Source organism: Dendrobates tinctorius, unplaced genomic scaffold, assembly GCF_039654945.1.
Source record: "Dendrobates tinctorius isolate UK_male_01 unplaced genomic scaffold, ASM3965494v1 ptg000473l, whole genome shotgun sequence".
Classification (NCBI taxonomy): Eukaryota; Metazoa; Chordata; class Amphibia; order Anura; family Dendrobatidae; genus Dendrobates; species Dendrobates tinctorius.
The window spans coordinates 719,918-740,722 of record NW_027362135.1 but is presented as its reverse complement, the minus strand read 5'-3'; the positions used below and the strand labels follow the sequence as shown (position 1 = coordinate 740,722).

General features: G+C 42.8%; 1 protein-coding gene across 1 annotated transcript in view; it reads right to left on the bottom strand.

The window, feature by feature from the left end:
* Window positions 1–20,805, bottom strand: part of MYOD1 (myogenic differentiation 1) — a 75,275-nt gene that overhangs the window by 42,578 nt on the left and 11,892 nt on the right. The window contains exon 2 of the mRNA XM_073564685.1: window positions 2,716–2,794. Coding sequence (XP_073420786.1) covers window positions 2,716–2,794 — 79 coding nt within the window. The remainder of the gene's footprint in view (window positions 1–2,715; window positions 2,795–20,805) is intronic.

The window sequence follows — 20,805 nt, the reverse complement described above, 5'->3', positions numbered from 1 at the left end:
CAGTATCACCTCTATGCCGATGACACGCAGATCTAGCTATCTGGACCTGACCTCACCTCCTTACTGACCAAAATCCCACAATGTCTGTCTGCTATCTCAGCCTTCTTTTCTGCTCGCTTTCTTAAACTGAACAAGGACAAAACACAATTCATCATCTTTACCCCCATCTCACTCTACCCCTCCACCAGACCTATCCATCAATGTCAATGGCTGCTAACTTTCCCCAGTCCCGCACGCTCAGTGCCTTGGGGTGATCCTCGCATCTGCCCTCTTTCAAACCACATATCCAAGCCCTTGCCTCCTCCTGTCACCTCAAAATCAAAAATATTTCCCAGATCCGCACATTCCTCAACCATAAAACCACAAAAACACTAGTGCACGTTCTTATCTCCCGCCTCGACTACTGCAACCTCCTACTCTCTGGCCTCCCCTCTAGCACCACTCCAGTCCATCCTACACTCTGCTGCCCAACTAATCTATCTGTCTCCCCGCTATTCCACAGCCTCCCCCATATGCCAGGCCCTTCACTAGGTTCCCATTGCCCAGAGGCTCCAGTTCAAAACCCTAACCATGACATACAAAGCCATCCACAACCTGTCTCCTCCATACATCTTTGACATGGTCTCCCGGTACCTACCCGCACGCAACCTTTGATCCTCTCAAGATCTCCTTCTCTACTCCCCCCTTATCTCTTCTTCCCACAACCACATACAAGACTTCTCCCGCGCTTCCCCCATACTCTGGAACTCTCTGCCGCAACACATCAGACTCTCACCAAAAATGGAAACCTTCAAGAAGGACCTGAAGACCCACCTGTTCCAACAAACCTACAGCCTGCAATGATCCTTGGTCTACTGAACCACCGCACGACCAGCTCTACCCTTTCCTAGTGTATCCTCACCCATCCCTGTAGACTGTGAGCCCTCGCGGGAAGGGTCCTTTCTCCTTCTGTACTTGTGTGTCCCTTGTCCTACACATGTTTATTGTACCTGTCTATATTTCCCTTTTGAATAACAAATAGTAACTTGGCACTCAACTTGAATGATCCTTTTTGAAAGAAAATTTTATTATGTGCAGTCTCAGAAACGTTTCGGCACACAACAGGCCTTCATCGGTCTGCCGACTGATGTCACAGTGTGGTGACTAAATGCAAGTCCAAAATTTCGTATATATTGATTCCTGCTATCAAGTTGGTGCTGATGTGCACTGTGCACTCACTTGATACTGTTTGCGTATGGGCTGGTAAACTAGCCAGACTCAAAATATATTGATTTTGGTGCGGTATCTAACTCCTTGGATTCAAATTAGGATGATGCACATTGTGAGATGCTTGGCCATATAAAATAGGCGTTTGATATGAAAAACTAAGTGCTCTTGAACCATAGGTCCATCCAGGACTGTAGCTGAGAGGGAGCACAAGATAAGCGGTGTAATCAATGTAGTGGTATCCCCTAAAGCTTGTGGAGGTCGGTTGGGGTATGTAGATCAAAACGCGGTATCCACCGCTTGTATGACCAGATCGCATGCAGCCGTATGCGATAGTAGGAGGAAATGACCGGACAGGGCGGCAGGGGGCGGGGCTTAGCGGCGCCGTGCGCTGCATGTAAAATGCGCTAGTCTGAAACCAGCCTAAGAGGAGGCAGATGTCATGGACTTCTATACCCCAACCTGGACATGTCCCTATCTCCAGACTAAGAGGAGACTGATTGGTCATGGACTCCTATACCCCACCCCGGACATGTCCCTATCTCCCGACTAAGAGCATGATATGTCATGGACTCCTATATGCCCCCCTACCCCCCATCCCCCTATTTTTACCATTTGCTTTGGCAATGCTAACAAGTACTTAGTCCTGCCAATAAAGCTCATTTGAATAGAGATTGGAAAGAGTTAGAAAGATGGAAATGCTCTCATTTCATGTGTGAGAGGGATAGGAAAGCGAAATATGGAAGTGAGAGATGGGCGAGAGGGATAAAGAGAGATGGAAAAGTTTTAGAAAGATGGAAGTGAGAGATGGGTGAGAGTTATAAACAGAGGTAGGAAAGAGAAAGATGGAAGTGAGATAGGGGTGAGAAGGATAAAGAGAGATGTGAAGGAGTTATAAAGATGGAAAAGAGAGATGGGTGGCAGGGATAAAGAGGGATGGGAAAAAGAAAGATGGAAGTGAGAGATGGGTGAGGAATAAAGAGAGATGGGAAAGAGTTAGAAAGATGGAAGTGAGAGATGGTGAAAGGGATTAAGAGAGATGGGAAGTTAGAAAGATGGAAGTGAGAGATGGGTGAGATGGAAAAAGAGGGATGGGAAAGAGAAATATGGAAGTGAGCAATGGGACAGAGGGATAAAGAGAGATGTGAAAGGGAAAGATGTAAGTGAGAGATGGATGAGAGGGATAAAGAGAAATGGGAAAGAGTTGGAAAGATGGAAGTGAGAGATGGGTGAGAAAGATAAAGAGGGATGGGAAAGAGAAAGATGGAGGTGAGAGGGATAAAGGGAGATGGGAAAGTTAGAAAAATGGAAGTGAGAGATGGGTGAGAGGGATAAAGAGATGGGAAAAAGTTAGAAAGATGGATGTGAGAGATGGTGAGAGGGATTAACAGAGATAGAAAAGAGTTAGAAAGATGGAAGTGAGAGATGGGTGAAAGGAATGAAAAGAGATTTAAAAAAAGAAGATACGAGAGAGAGAGAGAGTGTTACTAAATACAGACAGAAACTCACCATTTGATACCTGGGAGTAAGAACTGTTGTGATAACTGTTCCTTCTACGAGAGTTGAATGTAGATCCAGTGTAATCTGTCTGTGAACAAAAGGCTTAGTGTCATATCTCTTGATTATAAGGCTACATAACATCCAAATCTTTCATATTCTATCAGAGGGATGACAAAATTAAATGTACAATGTCCACATCAAATATACCGTAACTAGTCCGTAGAGAACTCGCTTCACTGCACTGATTAAACAAGTAATCGTTTCACCGCACTGTTGCAACCAGAAAATATATAATCCATTATCTGCCAATAAAACCTAACCCTAAGGGTCTGACCCGGTGGCACAACACCACCGCTGATTGGTAAACTTTTATTATGAATTCCTCTTTACACAAGTGATACAGGAAATATATCTTTGTATCGTGTTAGCCAGTAGAAAAATATTAAGTATTGAAAGTCCTCAGTGGTTGATACTTTTTTTACCTTATGTCACTGTCAGCAGCACCTGTCCTCTCCAACAGCTACAGGAACCTTTCTCTGCAGCCAGAAAAAATGTAAAACCTGTGTATTTATAATGACCACAGACAAGATAAAGATCCCCAACTCACATCAGGACTACAGGATCCCAGGTACGTTCAGCTGCATCACAACTAACTAATGGGGTATACTTAATTATATGTACCAAATGTCCAGCTGTTGGCCTGTATATAGGGGAAACAGGGCAAAAACTTAGAACAAGGATGTTGATGACCCATTGGTGCCCTGCTTATGAAGGACACTATATGCATGTTGTTTGAACACCCCATTACATGATGGATGGCCTCCTTCCATCTTCCCCCAAGTCTGTGGTGGAATGCCTAAATGAAAAGTTGAAAAAAAAGGAGGATCTGCCTGTATTCAGAGAACACAGACAGATTCAGCCAAAGAGTAGAAAGGAGGATAACACAGTTTGAAGAGAACAGGAGTTGCTAGCTGAACTGGACATATCCACAATCAAAGGTATAGAAGTTAAATCACTCTCAGTCATAAGCAAAGTACCGTAATTGATTTAATTCATGTAAATACACCACAATAAAGAAAAAGATTTTTTGTGCATTTACGCAAAATCAATCTATATATATATAAAGCTCAGTGTGTGTGTGTATCAAGCCATGCTCACTCCACATAGCCACACTCACTCCACACGGCCCATGTTGTTAGCGCACATGGGGCGGAGACACATTTACCTCGAAAGCCACCCTGCAAAACTCACCGGCTGCGACGTCCCAGTCACTGCGAGCTACAATCAGGGCCATAGCCTTCAGAGTATCAGTGCTCGGAAGGCACAGGCCACATCTATCTCCATCGTGTCTAGAATGGAGTTGCTCCTGTGAGGCATGACGCCAAGGGAAAGGGAAGAGCCTCATGGATTACACCACTGTGCTCATAAAAGGAAGTTGCTGTGTGGTGCAGCAGAAGAAGTAGGCTGTGTATACGATACACTTTATTGAAATTAGTGCAATTTCACCAGTCTAAATAAGCGCTGGGAGCTGCACTTCCAGTATCGGGACGCTGGAAGTGGCCGCTCTAATGTCAGAGCGAGGTCTGGAGCTCATGCCGCAATGTGTGCGCGCAATGCAGTCACCTGACTGCAGTGGGTAAATAGATCGTAAGGCATCATGTGTTGGCATTGGGGTTGGGAACGCGCTAGAGGAGGAGAGTGCAGAGGACAGACCAGTGTTTGTGAATACACACTTCATATGCTAATTAAGATGTATGTGGGAAATGCTTGGTGTATAACACAGGGGTATGGATAAGTAAATATGGACAAAGGAAAATGATGTTGCAGCTGAAAATTGAGGAATCAAAAAAGTGATAAAAAATAAATAAAAAATGTAATAAAAATAGGGAATAAAAATAATAATTGGTAGAACATGCATTAGTTCTACAATGATTGGTATTACCTACAGAGAGGCAAATAAAGAATTGGTGATGAAATGAAAAAGAAAAAGGAAAAAAAGGAAAATGAGATAAATGAAAAAAATAAAAAAAATTAAAAGAAATTAATTAAGACATCTAGAGAGACTCTACATTACAGAAGTCATGGCATCATGGCTCCAACTGAAACAACACAGAGCGGCCTCACTGACCATCACTGAACCCTCAAAGACGTTTAGAGAATCCAGGTTGGGACAATCAGGTCACCTGGCCTCATACATCAACTGTCAGCTTCCGAGGCTTGTCATTAACTCCTCACTGTGGGGGCCCTCCAAAAGCAGAGAGCCACTGGAAACAGCTCTAATCCTGACAAGTCAGCGGAAGGGTGAGCTCTGTAAATTGCACCATCTTGGGTATTTGCTGAGACTGTTCTGTACGCTATTGTTTGTTGGTGGCTCAATAAATTATTGTCACACTGTTTTACCCTCACCCTCTGTTGTCTGAGTAGTATTGTACCCAGAGGGAGAGAGCGCGGGCGTTCAGTGGTATGAGCCCTGGTCCATGCAGTCTAAATACAGCTGGGCCAGTGGACGAGAGCAGCCGACCTTGTATCTCTACAAGATACAACCAGTGTGTAATGTCTTCACTGCACAGATACAACCAGTGTGTAACATCTTCACTGCAGATACAACCAGACACTATGTAACCTCTTCACTACACACACACATACAACCAGTGTGTACATCTTCACTGCACAGATATAACCAGACACTTTGTAATGTCTTCACAGCATGTATACCAAACTTTCCCCCATCCAATGTGTCTTGAATGCTGCAGCCAGGATCATATTCCTCACCAATCGTTACACTGATGCCTTTTCCTTGTGCCAGTCATTACACTGGCTACTCATCCACTCCAGAATTCAGTATAAACTTATTACCCTAACCCACAAAGCCCTCCATGGCTCAGCACCACCCTACATCTCCTCCCTTGTTTCAGTATACCATCCTACCCGCGCCCTCCGTTCTGCTGATGACCTGAGGTTAGCATCTTCAATAATCAGAATCTCCCACTCCCGTCTCCAAGACTTTACACGTGCTGCGCCAATTCTTTGGAATGCACTTCCCAGGTCAATACGATTAGTCCCCAATCCCCACTATTTTAAGCGTGCCCTGAAAACGCATTTATTCAGACTGGCCTATCGCCTCAACACATTAACCTAATCTATCCCTGTGTGACACAGCCAAAAGTTTTACCATAACCAGGTTCCCTGCATCATGTTCCCACATGTTTTATGCATCCATCAGCCCTCTGTGTCTGTACTGTCACACACTTAACATTATGGCTGGTCCATACAATCAGCGCAACTGTTACCACCCACCTTTCAGGTCTACCTCTTTCCTCATAGACTGTAAGCTTGCGAGCAGGGCCCTCATTCCTCTTGGTATGTGTTATAATCTATGTGATTATTGTTATGCTGTAATGTCTATTGTCTGTACAAGTCCCCTCTGAAATGTAAAGTGCTGCGGAATATGTCGGCGCTATAGAAATAAAATTTATTATATTATACAACCAGACGAGATGTAACTTCTACACTGCACAGATACAACCAGTGTGCAACATCTTCACTGCACAGAAACTACAAGACTATGTAAACTCTTCCCTTCAGATAAAACCAGGCACTATGTAACTTCACTGCAGATACAACCAAACACTTTGTAACCTAGTCTTCACTGCACAGATAGAACCAGACAATATGTAACGTCTTCACTGCGTGGATACAAACAGACACTTTATAACTTCTTCACTGCACACATACAACCAGAGACTATGTAACCTCTTAATTGCACAGATGCAACCAGTGTGTAGCCTTTTCACTGTACAGATAGAACCACACACTGTATAACGGTTTCACTGCACAGATGCAACCAGACACTGTATAACCTTTTGGGTGTGTGCACACTTTGCGGATTCTTCTGCGGATCCACAGCGGATTTGGCCCTGCGGGTCCGCAGCAGATTCTGCTGCATTGTACAGTACCATTAAAGTCAATGGAATTTGAAAAACGCTGTGCACATGCTGCGGAAATATCTGTGCAGATTAGCTGCGGGTTTATTTCCGCCGCATGTCAATTCTTTGGGCGGTTCTGCAGTGTTTCTGCACCCAGTGACTTGCATTGATACACAGCAAAACTGCAGGTCTCAAAAAGATCTGTGGTTTTGCTGTGGATGAAACTCTGCAGATCGGGAGGGGGGGGAGAGTGTGGGCGAAGTGTGGGTGGTGACTGTGCATGTATGGTGTGTGGGCGGTGACTGGGCGTGTATGTGTGTGCGGGCTATGTGTGTGTATGGGGTCTGCGGGGCTCATCGGGCTGTCCGGGGGTGTGTGCGGGGGTCTACGGTCTCATCCGGCTGTCGGGGGTGTGTGCGGGGGTGATCGGGCCTCAGCAGGGGGCTCTGTGGTGTGTGTGTATGTATATATATATGTGTGTGTATGCAGGCATCGTCCGATGGGACTACAAGTCCCAGCGGGCGATGCCCGCTACCCTGACGGTGAGTGACACATTAGCCAATGATGGGACAGTAGTAGTCCCATCAACCGGCTAATGTGTTGCATGTAAAAAGAAAAACACATACATTACATACAGAACATACAACATACAGAACATACAACACATAACAGAGTACATACTCACCGCACACACCTAATTCCCCGAAGCCATCAATCTCCTGTAATAAACATAAAATAATAAACAAACCTATACTCACCTCTCCGCTGTAGTCCATTAATAACGAGGGTCCCACGACGCTCTCACGTGGAGAACAGCAGCTTCAGCTAATGCGACCGCTCTCCAGGGGCTCCTGCACTGAAATGACAGGCGGGGGTAATCCTCCATTGTGAATCCCTCCGCCGGGAAAGAGTTCCCGTAACCCTAATTCTCATGCAGCAGTGCTGTAAAGTGAGACTCTGAACTCAGGTAACCTCAGTGATGGACTGCAGGAGGCATTGACTCCTGTCAGTTCATCACTGGGAGGCCCCATAGAGCAGTCACATCTGGTGATGTCACTGTTCTATAGGGGAGATCGTCGTGGGACCCATGTTATTATTTGGACTGCGTTGGACAGGGAGTATACAGTTGGTTTATTTTTTTATTTTTTCTAGGAGACGAGGGCGTCGCTTGGATCCGAGCGTGCAATAAAAATATGAAAACTGTGTCATGTTTTATTTCATTAAAATACTTTATTCTTATGTGTGTTTTTTAACCCTTTATTAATATAAGATTAATAATGGATCGGTGTATTATTGACGCCTCTCCATTATTAACCGGGCTTAATGTCATCTTCCAATAGCAAGGTGACATTAATCCCTTATTACCCCATATCCCACCGCTACACGGGAGTGGGAAGAGAGGGGCTAAGTGCCAGAATTGGAGCATCTTATAGATGCGCCATTTCTGGGGCAGCTGCGGGCTGGTATTTGGAGCCGGGGGGGCAATATCCATGGCCACTTCCTAGGCTATGAATATTAGCCCGCAGCTGTCTGCCTAGCCTTTCTGGCTATAAAATATAGGGGGACCCCACATCATTCTTTTTTTGAGGTCCCCCTATTTTAATAGCCAGCAAAGGCTATGCAGACAGTTGTGGGCTGATATTCATAGCCTGGGAAGGGGCCATGGGCATTACCCCCTTCACAGGCTACAGATATTTGCCCCCGGTCGTCGGCTTTCCCCCTCTGGTGCAGAAAATCGCACGGGAGCCCACACCATTTTTTTTATATTTATATGGCTATTAGTGTTGAGCGATACCTTCCGATATCGGGAAATATCGGATTGGATCGGACCGATACCCCAAAAAGTATCAGTATCGCCGATTCCGATACCGGAAGCCCCATTCAAGTCAATGGGACAGAAATATCGGAATTAAAATAAACCCTTTCTTTCCTTGTAGGTTAATTCTACATGACGAAAAACAACTAAGAATAATGTAGAATGTATTGGGGGAGGCGGAGGAGACATTAAAGGCATAGAGGTTTAGCCCAATCAAATGGAATAGCAGGAATAATTTTTCTTTTTTTTTAAAGATGTTCGGAGTTACAAAGATATTGACTATGTTAACCTTTTGTATATTTTGTTAGATATGTACGTTTCACTACTTCCATGCTCTTCACCTTCTTTTTTACTTCTCCAACACTTTCTCCTTCATCATCCTCAGCAGCAGCATCTTTTTCATCAACTTCTTCTTCACCTTCTTACTATTATTCTTTTTTTTTTACATTCTTCATCTTCTTCCTATTATTCTTTTTTTGTACATTCTTCATATTCTTCTTATTCATCTTCTTCCTATTCTTCCTATTCTTCTTCTTCTTCATCTTCTTTCTATTCTTCTTCATCATATTCTTATTTGTGACAGGCATTCCTGTAGTTGTTATCTATAAAAGTTTGAAGATTACACCTTCCGTTCTGCCTGTAACAAAATATTTACAACAGGATTTGTCTGTGTTCAGTTTGGCCTGCAGCAAGCAGGCATTTTCCAGGGGCACCACGAGGAGGAACGGACTCACCCCCATACACTGCTTAGTCTTCTTCTGCTTATAATTTAGATAATATCTTTTGCTCTGATTTTTAGTCTTATGCTTAATGTTCTTCTGCTTTTGGTCCTTCTGCTTTTTGTTCTTCTGCTTCTTGGTCTTCTGTCTCTTGTTGTTCTGCATCTTGGTGGTTGTCTTCATGTTCTTTGTCCTCTTGGTCATCTTCTTCAGGGTCATCTTTTTGGTCTTCTTCGGTGTGGTCTTCAGGGTCGTCGTCTTCAGGGTCATCATCAGGGAGATCCAGAGTCAGAACCAAAAACCATTTCCACAAGCGTGAACTTTGAAAAGTAACAGAAGGTACAAGAAGGCTGAGAAACTGCCGAGAACCAGCTGATGGTACTGGAACTCAGATGGGCAGCAGAAGGAACAAGAGCCAATGGCACAACCGTGGACCAGCTGATGGTCCTGGAACACGGTTACTAAGCAGGAGGTACCTGTGCTATAAAGCACTACCAAGGACTAGCAGACGTTGCGGGAACTTGGATACCGAGAATCATAGAATCGTAGAGTTGGAAGGGACCTCCTGGGCCATCTGGTCCAACCCCCTGCTCAAAGCAGGATTCGCTCAATCATCCCAGTCAGATGTCTGTCCAGCCTCTGTTTGAAGACTTCCATTGAAGGAGAACTCACCACTTCTCGTGGCAGCTTGATCCACTCATTGATCACTCTGTCAAAAAGTTTTTTCTAATATCTAATCTGTGTCTCCTCCCATTCAGTTTCATCCCATTGCTTCTAGTCTTTCCTTGTGCAAATGAGAATAAAGTTGATCCTTCTACAATGTGACAGCCCTTTAGATATTTGTAGACAGCTATTAAGTCTCCTCTCAGTCTTCTCTTTTGCAAACTAAACATTCCCAAATCCTGCAACCTTTCCTCATAAGACAGGGTTTGCAGACCGGTCACCATTCTGGTCGCTCTTTTCTGAACTTGCTCCAGTATGTTGATGTCTTTTTTAAAATGTGGTGCCCAGAACTGGACACAATATTCCAGATGAGGTCTGAACAAAGAGGAGTAGAGGGAAATAATGACTTCACGTGATCTAGACTGTATGCTTCTATTAATACATCCTAGAATTGCATTTGCCTTTTTTGCTGCTGCATCACACTGTTGACTCATATACAGTCTGTGATCTATTAGTATACCCAAGTCTTTTTCACATGTGCTGTCACTTAGCCCTATTCCTCCCATTCTATATATGCTTTTTTCATTTTTATTGCCCAGATGTAGTACTTTGCATTTCTCCCTGTTAAAAACCATTCTGTTAGTTGCTGCCCACTTCTCCAGTTTATTTATATCTTTTTGAATCCTCTCTCTCTCTTCTTTAGTATTAGCTATCCCTCCTAGCTTTGTGTCATCAGCAAATTTAATCAGTTTACCCTCAATTCCTTCATCTAAATAGTTGATAAAGATGTTGAACAATACAGGGCCGAGGACAGAGCCCTGTGGTACCCCACTTGAGACATTCTTCCAACTGGATGTGCAGCCATTTACGACCACTCTATGAGTCCGATCACTAAGACAGTTATGAATCCACCTAACAGATGCCTTGTCCATTCCATACTTAGTCATTTTTTCAATAAGGATTGTATGAGATACTTTGTCAAATGCTTTGCTGAAGTCAAGATATACTATATCTACAGCATTTCCTTGATCCACCCAATCAGTGATACCGTCATAGAAGGAAATTAAGTTAGTCTGACATGACTTATTAGTTACAAACCCATGCTGACTCGGTTTAATCACTTCATTCTTATCCAGGTATTGACATACATGTTGTTTAATAATTTGTTCAAAGATCTTTCCTGGTATAGAAGTCAGACTCACCGGCCTATAGTTGCCTGGGTCCACCTTCTTCCCCTTTTTGAAGATAGAAACAACATTTGCTCTTCTCCAGTCTTCTGGCACTTCTCCTGTTCAGCCGATATGTTGTATCACAGACTCCCAGATAACAGATCAGCACCAATATTACAGCCGATATGTTGTAGCACAGACTCCCAGATGACAGATCAGCGCCAATAATACAGCCGATATGTTGTATCACAGACTCCCGAAAACAGATCAGCACCAATATTACAGCCGATATGTTGTATCACAGACTCCCAGATGACAGATCAGCGCCAATAATACAGCCGATATGTTGTATCACAGACTCCCGAAAACAGATCAGCACCAATATTACAGCCGATATGTTGCATCACAGACTCCCCGAAAACAGATAAGGACAAATATTACAGCCGATATGTTGTATTACAGTCTCCCGGATAACAGATCAGCACCAATATTACAGCCGATATGTTGTATCACAGACTACTTGATAACAGATCAGCACCAATATTACGGCCGATATGCTGTATCACAGACTCCCCGATAACAGATCAGCACCAATATTACGGCCGATATGTTGTATCACAGACTCCCTGACAACAGATCAGCACCAATATTACAGCCGATATCGATATGTTGTATCACAGACTCCCTGACAACAGATCAGCACCAATATTACAGCCGATATGTAGTATCACAGACTCCCTGACAACAGATCAGCACCAATATTACGGCCGATATGTTGTATCACAGACTCCCTGAAAACAGATCAGCAACATTATTACAGTCGATATGTTGTATCACAGACTCCCTGATAACAGATCAGCAACATTATTACAGTCGATATGTTGTATCACAGACTCCCCGATAACAGATCATTTGCAATATTACGGCCGATATGTTGTATCACAGACTCCCCGATAACAGATCAGCACCAATATTACAGTCGATATGTTGTGTCAGAGACTCCCTGATAACAGATCAGCACCAATATTACGGCCGATATGTTGTATCACAGACTCCCTGACAACAGATCAGCAACATTATTACAGTCGATATGTTGTATCACAGACTCCCCGATAACAGATCATTTGCAATATTACGGCCGATATGTTGTATCACAGACTCCCTGATAACAGATCAGCACCAATATTACAGCAGATACATTGCAGCACAGACTCCTTGATAACAGATCAGCATAAATATTACAGCCGATACGTTGTATCACAGACTCCCCAAAAACAGATCAGCACCAATATTACAGCCGTATGTTGTCTCACAAACTTCTAGATAACAGATCAGCACCAATATTACAGCCGATATGTTGTATCACAGACTCCCCGATAATCGATCAGCACCAATTTTACAGCCGATATTTATTACAGACTCCAAGATAACAGATCAGCACCAACATTACAGCTGATATGTTGTATCACAGACTCCCGAAAACAGATCAGCACCAATATTACAGCCGATATGTTGTATCACAGACTCCCCGATAACAGATCAGCACCAACATTACAGCCGATATGTTGTATCACAGACTCCCGAAAACAGATCAGCACCAATATTACAGCCGATATGTTGTATCACAGACTCCCGATAACAGATCAGCACCAATATTACAGCCGATATGTTGTATCACAGACTCCCTCCCGAAAACAGATCAGCACCAATATTACAGCCGTATGTTGTATCACAGACTCCCGGATAACAGATCAGCACCAATATTACAGCCGATATTTTGTATCACAAACTGCTTGATAACAGATCAGCACCAATATTACAGCCGATATGTTGTATCACAGAATCCCTGAAAACAGATCAGCACCAATATTACAGCTGATATGTTGTATCACAGACTCCTTAATAACATATCAGCACCAATATTACAGCCGATACGTTTTATCACAGAATCCCTGATAACATATCAGCACCAATATTACAGCCGATATGTTGTATCACAGAATCCCTGATAACAGATCAGCACCAATATTACAGCCGATATGTTGTAGCACAGACTCCCTAATAACAGATCAGCACCAATATTACAGCCGATATGTTGTAGCACAGACTCCCTGATAACAGATCAGCACCAATATTACAGCCGATATGTTGTATCAGACTCCCCGAAAACAGATCAGCATCAATATTACAGCCGATATGTTGTATCACAGACTCCCTGATAACAGATCAGCACCAATATTACAGCCAATACGTTTTATCACAGACTCCCCGATAACAGATCAGCACCAATATTACAGCTGATATGTTGTATCATAAACTTCTTGATAACAGATCAGCACCAATATTACAGCTGATATGTTGTATCACAGACTCCCTGATAACAGATCAGCACCAATATTACAGCCGATATGATGTATCACAGACTCCCTGATAACAGATCAGCACAAATATTACAGCCGATATGTTGTATCACAGACTCCCCGATAACCGATCAGCACCAACATTGCAGCCGATATGTTGTATTACAGACTCCCCGAAAACAGATCAGCACCAATATTACAGCCGATATGTTGTATCACAGACTCCCCGAAAACAGATCAGCACCAATATTACAGCCGATATGTTGTATCACAGACTACTTGATAACAGATCAGCACCAATATTACAGCCGATATGTTGTATCACAGACTCCCGGATAACAGATCAGCACCAATATTACGGCCGATATGCTGTATCACAGACTCCCCGATAACAGATCAGCACCAATATTACGGCCGATATGTTGTATCACAGACTCCCTGACAACAGATCAGCACCAATATTAGAGCCGATATGTAGTATCACAGACTCCCTGATAACAGATCAGCACCAATATTACAGCCGATATCGATATGTTGTATCACAGACTCCCTGACAACAGATCAGCACCAATATTACAGCCGATATGTTGTATCACAGACTCCCCGATAACAGATCAGCAACATTATTACAGTCGATATGTTGTATCACAGACTCCCTGATAACAGATCAGCACAAATATTACAGTCGATATGTTGTATCACAGACTCCCCGATAACAGATCAGCACCAATATTACAGTCGATATGTTGTGTCAGAGACTCCCTGATAACAGATCAGCACAAATATTACAGCAGATATGTTGTGTCAGAGACACCCTGATAACAGATCAGCACTAATATTACAGCAGATACGTTGTAGCAGACTCCCCAAAAACAGATCAGCACCAATATTACAGCCGTATGTTGTCTCACAAACTTCTAGATAACAGATCAGCACCAATATTACAGCCGATATGTTGTATCACAGACTCCCTGATAACAGATTAGCACCAATATTACAGCCGATATGTTGTATCACAGACTCCCCGATAACAGATCAGCACCAATATTACAGCCGATATGTTGTATCACAGACTCCCTGATAACTGATCAGCACCAATATTACAGCCGATATGTTGTATCACAGACTCCCTGATAACAGATCAGCACCAATATTACAGCCGATATGTTGTATCACAGACTCCCTGATAACTGATCAGCACCAATATTACAGCCGATATGTTGTATCACAGACTCCCTGATAACTGATCAGCACCAATATTACAGCCGATATGTTGTATCACAGACTCCCTCCCGAAAACAGATAGGCACCAATATTACAGCCGATATGTTGTATCACAGAATCCCCGATAACAGATCAGCACCAATATTACAGCCGATACGTTGTAGCACAAACTCCCTGATGACACATCAGCACCAATATTACAGCCGATATGTTGTATCACAGACTCCCCGAAGACAGATCAGCACCAATATTACAGCCGATATGTTGTATCACAGACTCCCTCCCGAAAACAGATAGGCACCAATATTACAGCCGATATGTTGTATCACAGAATCCCCGATAACAGATCAGCACCAATATTACAGCCGATACGTTGTAGCACAAACTCCCTGATGACACATCAGCACCAATATTACAGCTGATATGTTGTATCACAGACTCCCCGAAGACAGATCAGCACCAATATTACAGCCGATACGTTGTAGCACAAACTCCCTGATGACACATCAGCACCAATATTACAGCCGATATGTTGTATCACAGACTCCCCGAAGACAGATCAGCACCAATATTACAGCCGATATGTTGTATCACAGACTACCCGAAAACAGATCAGCACTAATATTAGAATCATAGAATCATAGAATCGTAGAGTTGGAAGGGACCTCCTGGGCCATCTGGTCCAACCCCCTGCTCAAAGCAGGATTCGCTAAATCATCCCAGTCAGATGTCTGTCCAGCCTCTGTTTGAAGACTTCCATTGAAGGAGAACTCACCACTTCTCGTGGCAGCCTGTTACACTCATTGATCACTCTAACTGTCAAAAAGTTTTTTCTAATATCTAATCTGTGTCTCCTCCCATTCAGTTTCATCCCATTGCTTCTAGTCTTTCCTTGTGCAAATGAGAATAAAGTTGATCCTTCTACAATGTGACAGCCCTTTAGATATTTGTAGACAGCTATTAAGTCTCCTCTCAGTCTTCTCTTTTGCAAACTAAACATTCCCAAATCCTGCAACCTTTCCTCATAAGACAGGGTTTGCAGACCGGTCACCATTCTGGTCGCTCTTTTTTGAACTTGCTCCAGTTTGTTGATGTCTTTTTTAAAATGTGGTGCCCAAAACTGGACACAATATTCCAGATGAGGTCTGACCAAAGAGGAGTAGAGGGAGATAATGACTTCACGTGATCTAGACTGTATGCTTCTGTTAATACATCCTAGAATTGCATTTGCCTTTTTTGCTGCTACATCACACTGTTGACTCATATTCAATCTGTGATCTATTAGTATACCCAAGTCTTTTTCACATGTGCTGTCACTTAGCCCTATTCCTCCCATTCTATATATGCTTTTTTCATTTTTATTGCCCAGATGTAGTACTTTGCATTTCTCCCTGTTAAAAACCATTCTGTTAGTTGCTGCCCACTTCTCCAGTTTATTTAAATCTTTTTGAATCCTCTCTCTCTCTTCTCTAGTATTAGCTATCCCTCCTAGCTTTGTGTCATCAGTAAATTTAATCAGTTTAATCAGTTTGCTTATTACAGCCGATATGTTGTATCACAGACTCCCCGAAAACAGATCAGCACTAATATTACAGCCGATATGTTGTATCATAGACTCCCCGAAAACAGATCAGCATCAATATTACAGCCGATATGTTGTATCACAGACTCCCTAATAACAGAGCAGCACCAATATTACAGCTGATATGTTATATCATAAACTTCTTGATAACAGCTCAGCACCAATATTACAGCCGATATGTTGTATCACAGACTCCCCGATAACAAATCAGCACCAATATTACAGCCGATATATTGTATCAGACTCCAAGATAACAGATTAGCACCAAAATTACAGCCGATATGTTGTATCACAGACTCCCGGATAACAGATCAGCACCAATATTACAGCCGATATGTTGTATCACAGACTCCCCGATGACAGATTAGCGCCAATATTACAGCCGATATGTTGTATCACAGACTCCCGAAAACAGATCAGCACCAATATTACAGCCGATATGTTGTAGCACAGACTCCCAGATGACAGATCAGCGCCAATAATACAGCCGATATGTTGTATCACAGACTCCCGAAAACAGATCAGCACCAATATTACAGCCGATATGTTGTAGCACAGACTCCCAGATGACAGATCAGCACCAATATTACAGCCGATATGTTGTATCACAGACTCCCGAAAACAGATCAGCACCAATATTACAGCCGATATGTTGTAGCACAGACTCCCAGATGACAGATCAGCGCCAATAATACAGCCGATATGTTGTATCACAGACTCACGAAAACAGATCAGCACCAATATTACAGCCGATATGTTGTATCACAGATTCCCCGAAAAGAGATCAGGACAAATATTACAGCCGATATGTTGTAGCACAGACTCCCAGATGACAGTTCAGCACCAATATTACAGCCGATATGTTGTATCACAGACTCCCAGATGACAGATCAGCGCCAATATTACAGCCGATATGTTGCATCACAGACTCCCAGATGACAGATCAGCACCAATATTACAGCCGATATGTTGTATCACAGACTCCCCGAAAACAGATCAGGACAAATATTACAGCCGATATGTTGTATTACAGTCTCCCGGATAACAGATCAGCACCAATATTACAGCCGATATGTTGTATCACAGACTCTCTGATAACAGATCAGCACCAATATTACGGCCGAAATGTTGTATCACAGACTCCCCGACAACAGATCAGCACCAATATTACGGCCGAAATGTTGTATCACAGACTCCCCGACAACAGATCAGCACCAATATTACGGCCGATATGTTGTATCACAGACTCCCAGATGACAGATCAGCACCAATATTACAGCCGATATGTTGTATTACAGACTCCTTGATAACAGACCAGCACCAATATTACAGCCGATACGTTGTAGCACAGACTCCAAGATAACAGATCAGCACCAAGATTACAGCCGATATGTTGTATCACAGACTCCCAGATGACAGATCAGCACCAATATTACAGCCGATATGTTGTATTACAGACTCCTTGATAACAGACCAGCACCAATATTACAGCCGATACGTTGTAGAACAGACTCCAAGATAACAGATCAGCACCAATATTACGGCCGATATGTTGTATCACAGACTCCCAGATGACAGATCAGCACCAATATTACAGCCGATATGTTGTATCACAGACTCCTTGATAACAGATCAGCACCAATATTACAGCCGATACGTTGTAGCACAGACTCCAAGATAACAGATCATTTGCAATATTACAGCCGATATGTTGTAACACAGACTCCACGATAACAGATCAGCACCAATATTACAGCCGATATGTTGTATCACAGACTCCTTGATAACAGATCAGCACCAATATTACAGCCGATACGTTGTAGCACAGACTCCAAGATAACAGATCATCACCAATATTACAGCCGATATGTTGTATCACAGACTCCCCGAAAACAGATCAGCACTAATATTACAGCCGATATGTTGTATCACAGACTCCTTGATAACAGATCAGCACCAATATTACAGCCGATACGTTGTAGCACAGACTCCAAGATAACAGATCATCACCAATATTACAGCCGATATGTTGTATCACAGACTCCCCGAAAACAGATCAGCACTAATATTACAGCCGATATGTTGTATCACAGACTCCTTGATAACAGATCATCACCAATATTACAGCCGATATGTTGTATCACAGACTCCCCGACAACAGATCAGCACCAATATTACAGCCGATATGTTGTATCACAGACTCCTTGATAACAGACCAGCACCAATATTACAGCCGATACGTTGTAGCACAGACTCCAAGATAACAGATCATCACCAATATTACAGCCGATATGTTGTATCACAGACTCCCCGATGACAGATCAGCACCAATATTACAGCCGATATGTTGTATTACAGACTCCTTGATAACAGACCAGCACCAATATTACAGCCGATACGTTGTAGCACAGACTCCCCGACGACAGATCAGCACCAATATTACAGCCGATATGTTGTATCACAGACTCCCAGATGACAGATAAGCACCAATATTACAGCCGATATGTTGTATTACAGACTCCTTGATAACAGACCAGCACCAATATTACAGCCGATACGTTGTAGCACAGACTCCAAGATAACAGATCAGCACCAAGATTACAGCCTATATGTTGTATCACAGACTCCCTGATAACAGATCAGCAGCAATATTACAGCCGATATGTTGTATCACAGACTCCCCGAAAACAGATCAGCACCAATATTACAGCCGATATGTTGTATCATAGACTCCCTGATAACAGATCAGCAGCAATATTACAGTCAATATGTTGTATCACAAACTCCCTGAAGACAGATCAGGACCAATATTACAGCCGACATGTTGTATCACAGACTCCATGAAAACAGATCAGCATCAATATTACAGCTGATATGTTGTATCACAGACTCCCTAATAAAAGAGCAGCACCAATATTACAGCTGATATGTTGTATCACAGACTCCCAAATAACAGATCAGCAGCAATATTACAGCCGATATGTTGTATCACAGACTCCCTAATAACAGATCAGCACCAATATTACAGCCGATATGTTGTATCACAGACTCCCAAATAACAGATCAGCAGCAATATTACAGCCGATATGTTGTATCACAGACTCCCAAATAACAGATCAGCACCAATATTACAGCCGATATGTTGTATCACAGACTCCCCGAAAACAGATCAGCATCAATATTACAGCTCATATGTTGTATCACAGACTCCCGGATAACAGATCAGCACCAATATTACAGCTGATATGTTATATCATAAACTTCTTGATAACAGATCAGCACCAATATTACAGCCGATATGTTGCATCACAGACTCCCCAATAACAAATCAGCACCAATATTACAGCCGATATGTTGTATCACAGACTCCCGGATAACAGATCAGCACCAATATTACAGCTGATATGTTATATCATAAACTTCTTGATAACAGATCAGCACAAATATTACAGCTGATATGTTGCATCACAGACTCCCCCATAACAAATCAGCACCAATATTACAGCCGATATGTTGTATCACAGACTCCCCGATAACAGATCAGCACCAATTTTACAGCCGATATGTTGTATCACAGACTCCCCGATAACCGATCAGCAGCAATATTACAGCCGATATGTTGTAGCACAGACTCCCAGATGACAGATCAGCACCAATATTACAGCCGATATGTTGTATCACAGACTCCCCGATGACAGATTAGCGCCAATAATACAGCCGATATGTTGTATCACAGACTCCCGAAAACAGATCAGCACCAATATTACAGCCGATATGTTGTAGCACAGACTCCCAGATGACAGATCAGCGCCAATAATACAGCCGATATGTTGTATCACAGACTCACGAAAACAGATCAGCACCAATATTACAGCCGATATGTTGTATCACAGACTCCCAGATGACAGATCAGCGCCAATATTACAGCCGATATGTTGTATTACAGACTCCCAGATGACAGATCAGCACCAATATTACAGCCGATATGTTGTATTACAGACTCCCAGATGACAGATCAGCGCCAATAATACAGCCGATATGTTGTATTACAGACTCCCAGATGACAGATCAGCGCCAATATTACAGCCGATATGTTGCATCACAGACTCCCCGATAACAGATCAGCAGCAATATTACAGCCGATATGTTGTATTACAGTCTCCCGGATAACAGATCAGCACCAATATTACAGCCGATATGTTGTATTACAGACTCCTTGATAACAGACCAGCACCAATATTACAGCCGATACGTTGTAGCACAGACTCCAAGATAACAGATCAGCACCAAGATTACAGCCGATATGTTGTATCACAGACTACTTGATAACAGATCAGCACCAATATTACGGCCGATATGCTGTATCACAGACTCCCCGATAACAGATCAGCACCAATATTACAGCCGATATGTTGTATCACAGACTACTTGATAATAGATCAGCACCAATATTACAGCCGATATGCTGTATCACAGACTCCCCGATAACAGATCAGCACCAATATTACGGCCGATATGTTGTATCACAGACTCCCTGACAACAGATCAGCACCAATATTACAGCCGATATGTAGTATCACAGACTCCCTGATAACAGATCAGCACCAATATTACAGCCGATATCGATATGTTGTATCACA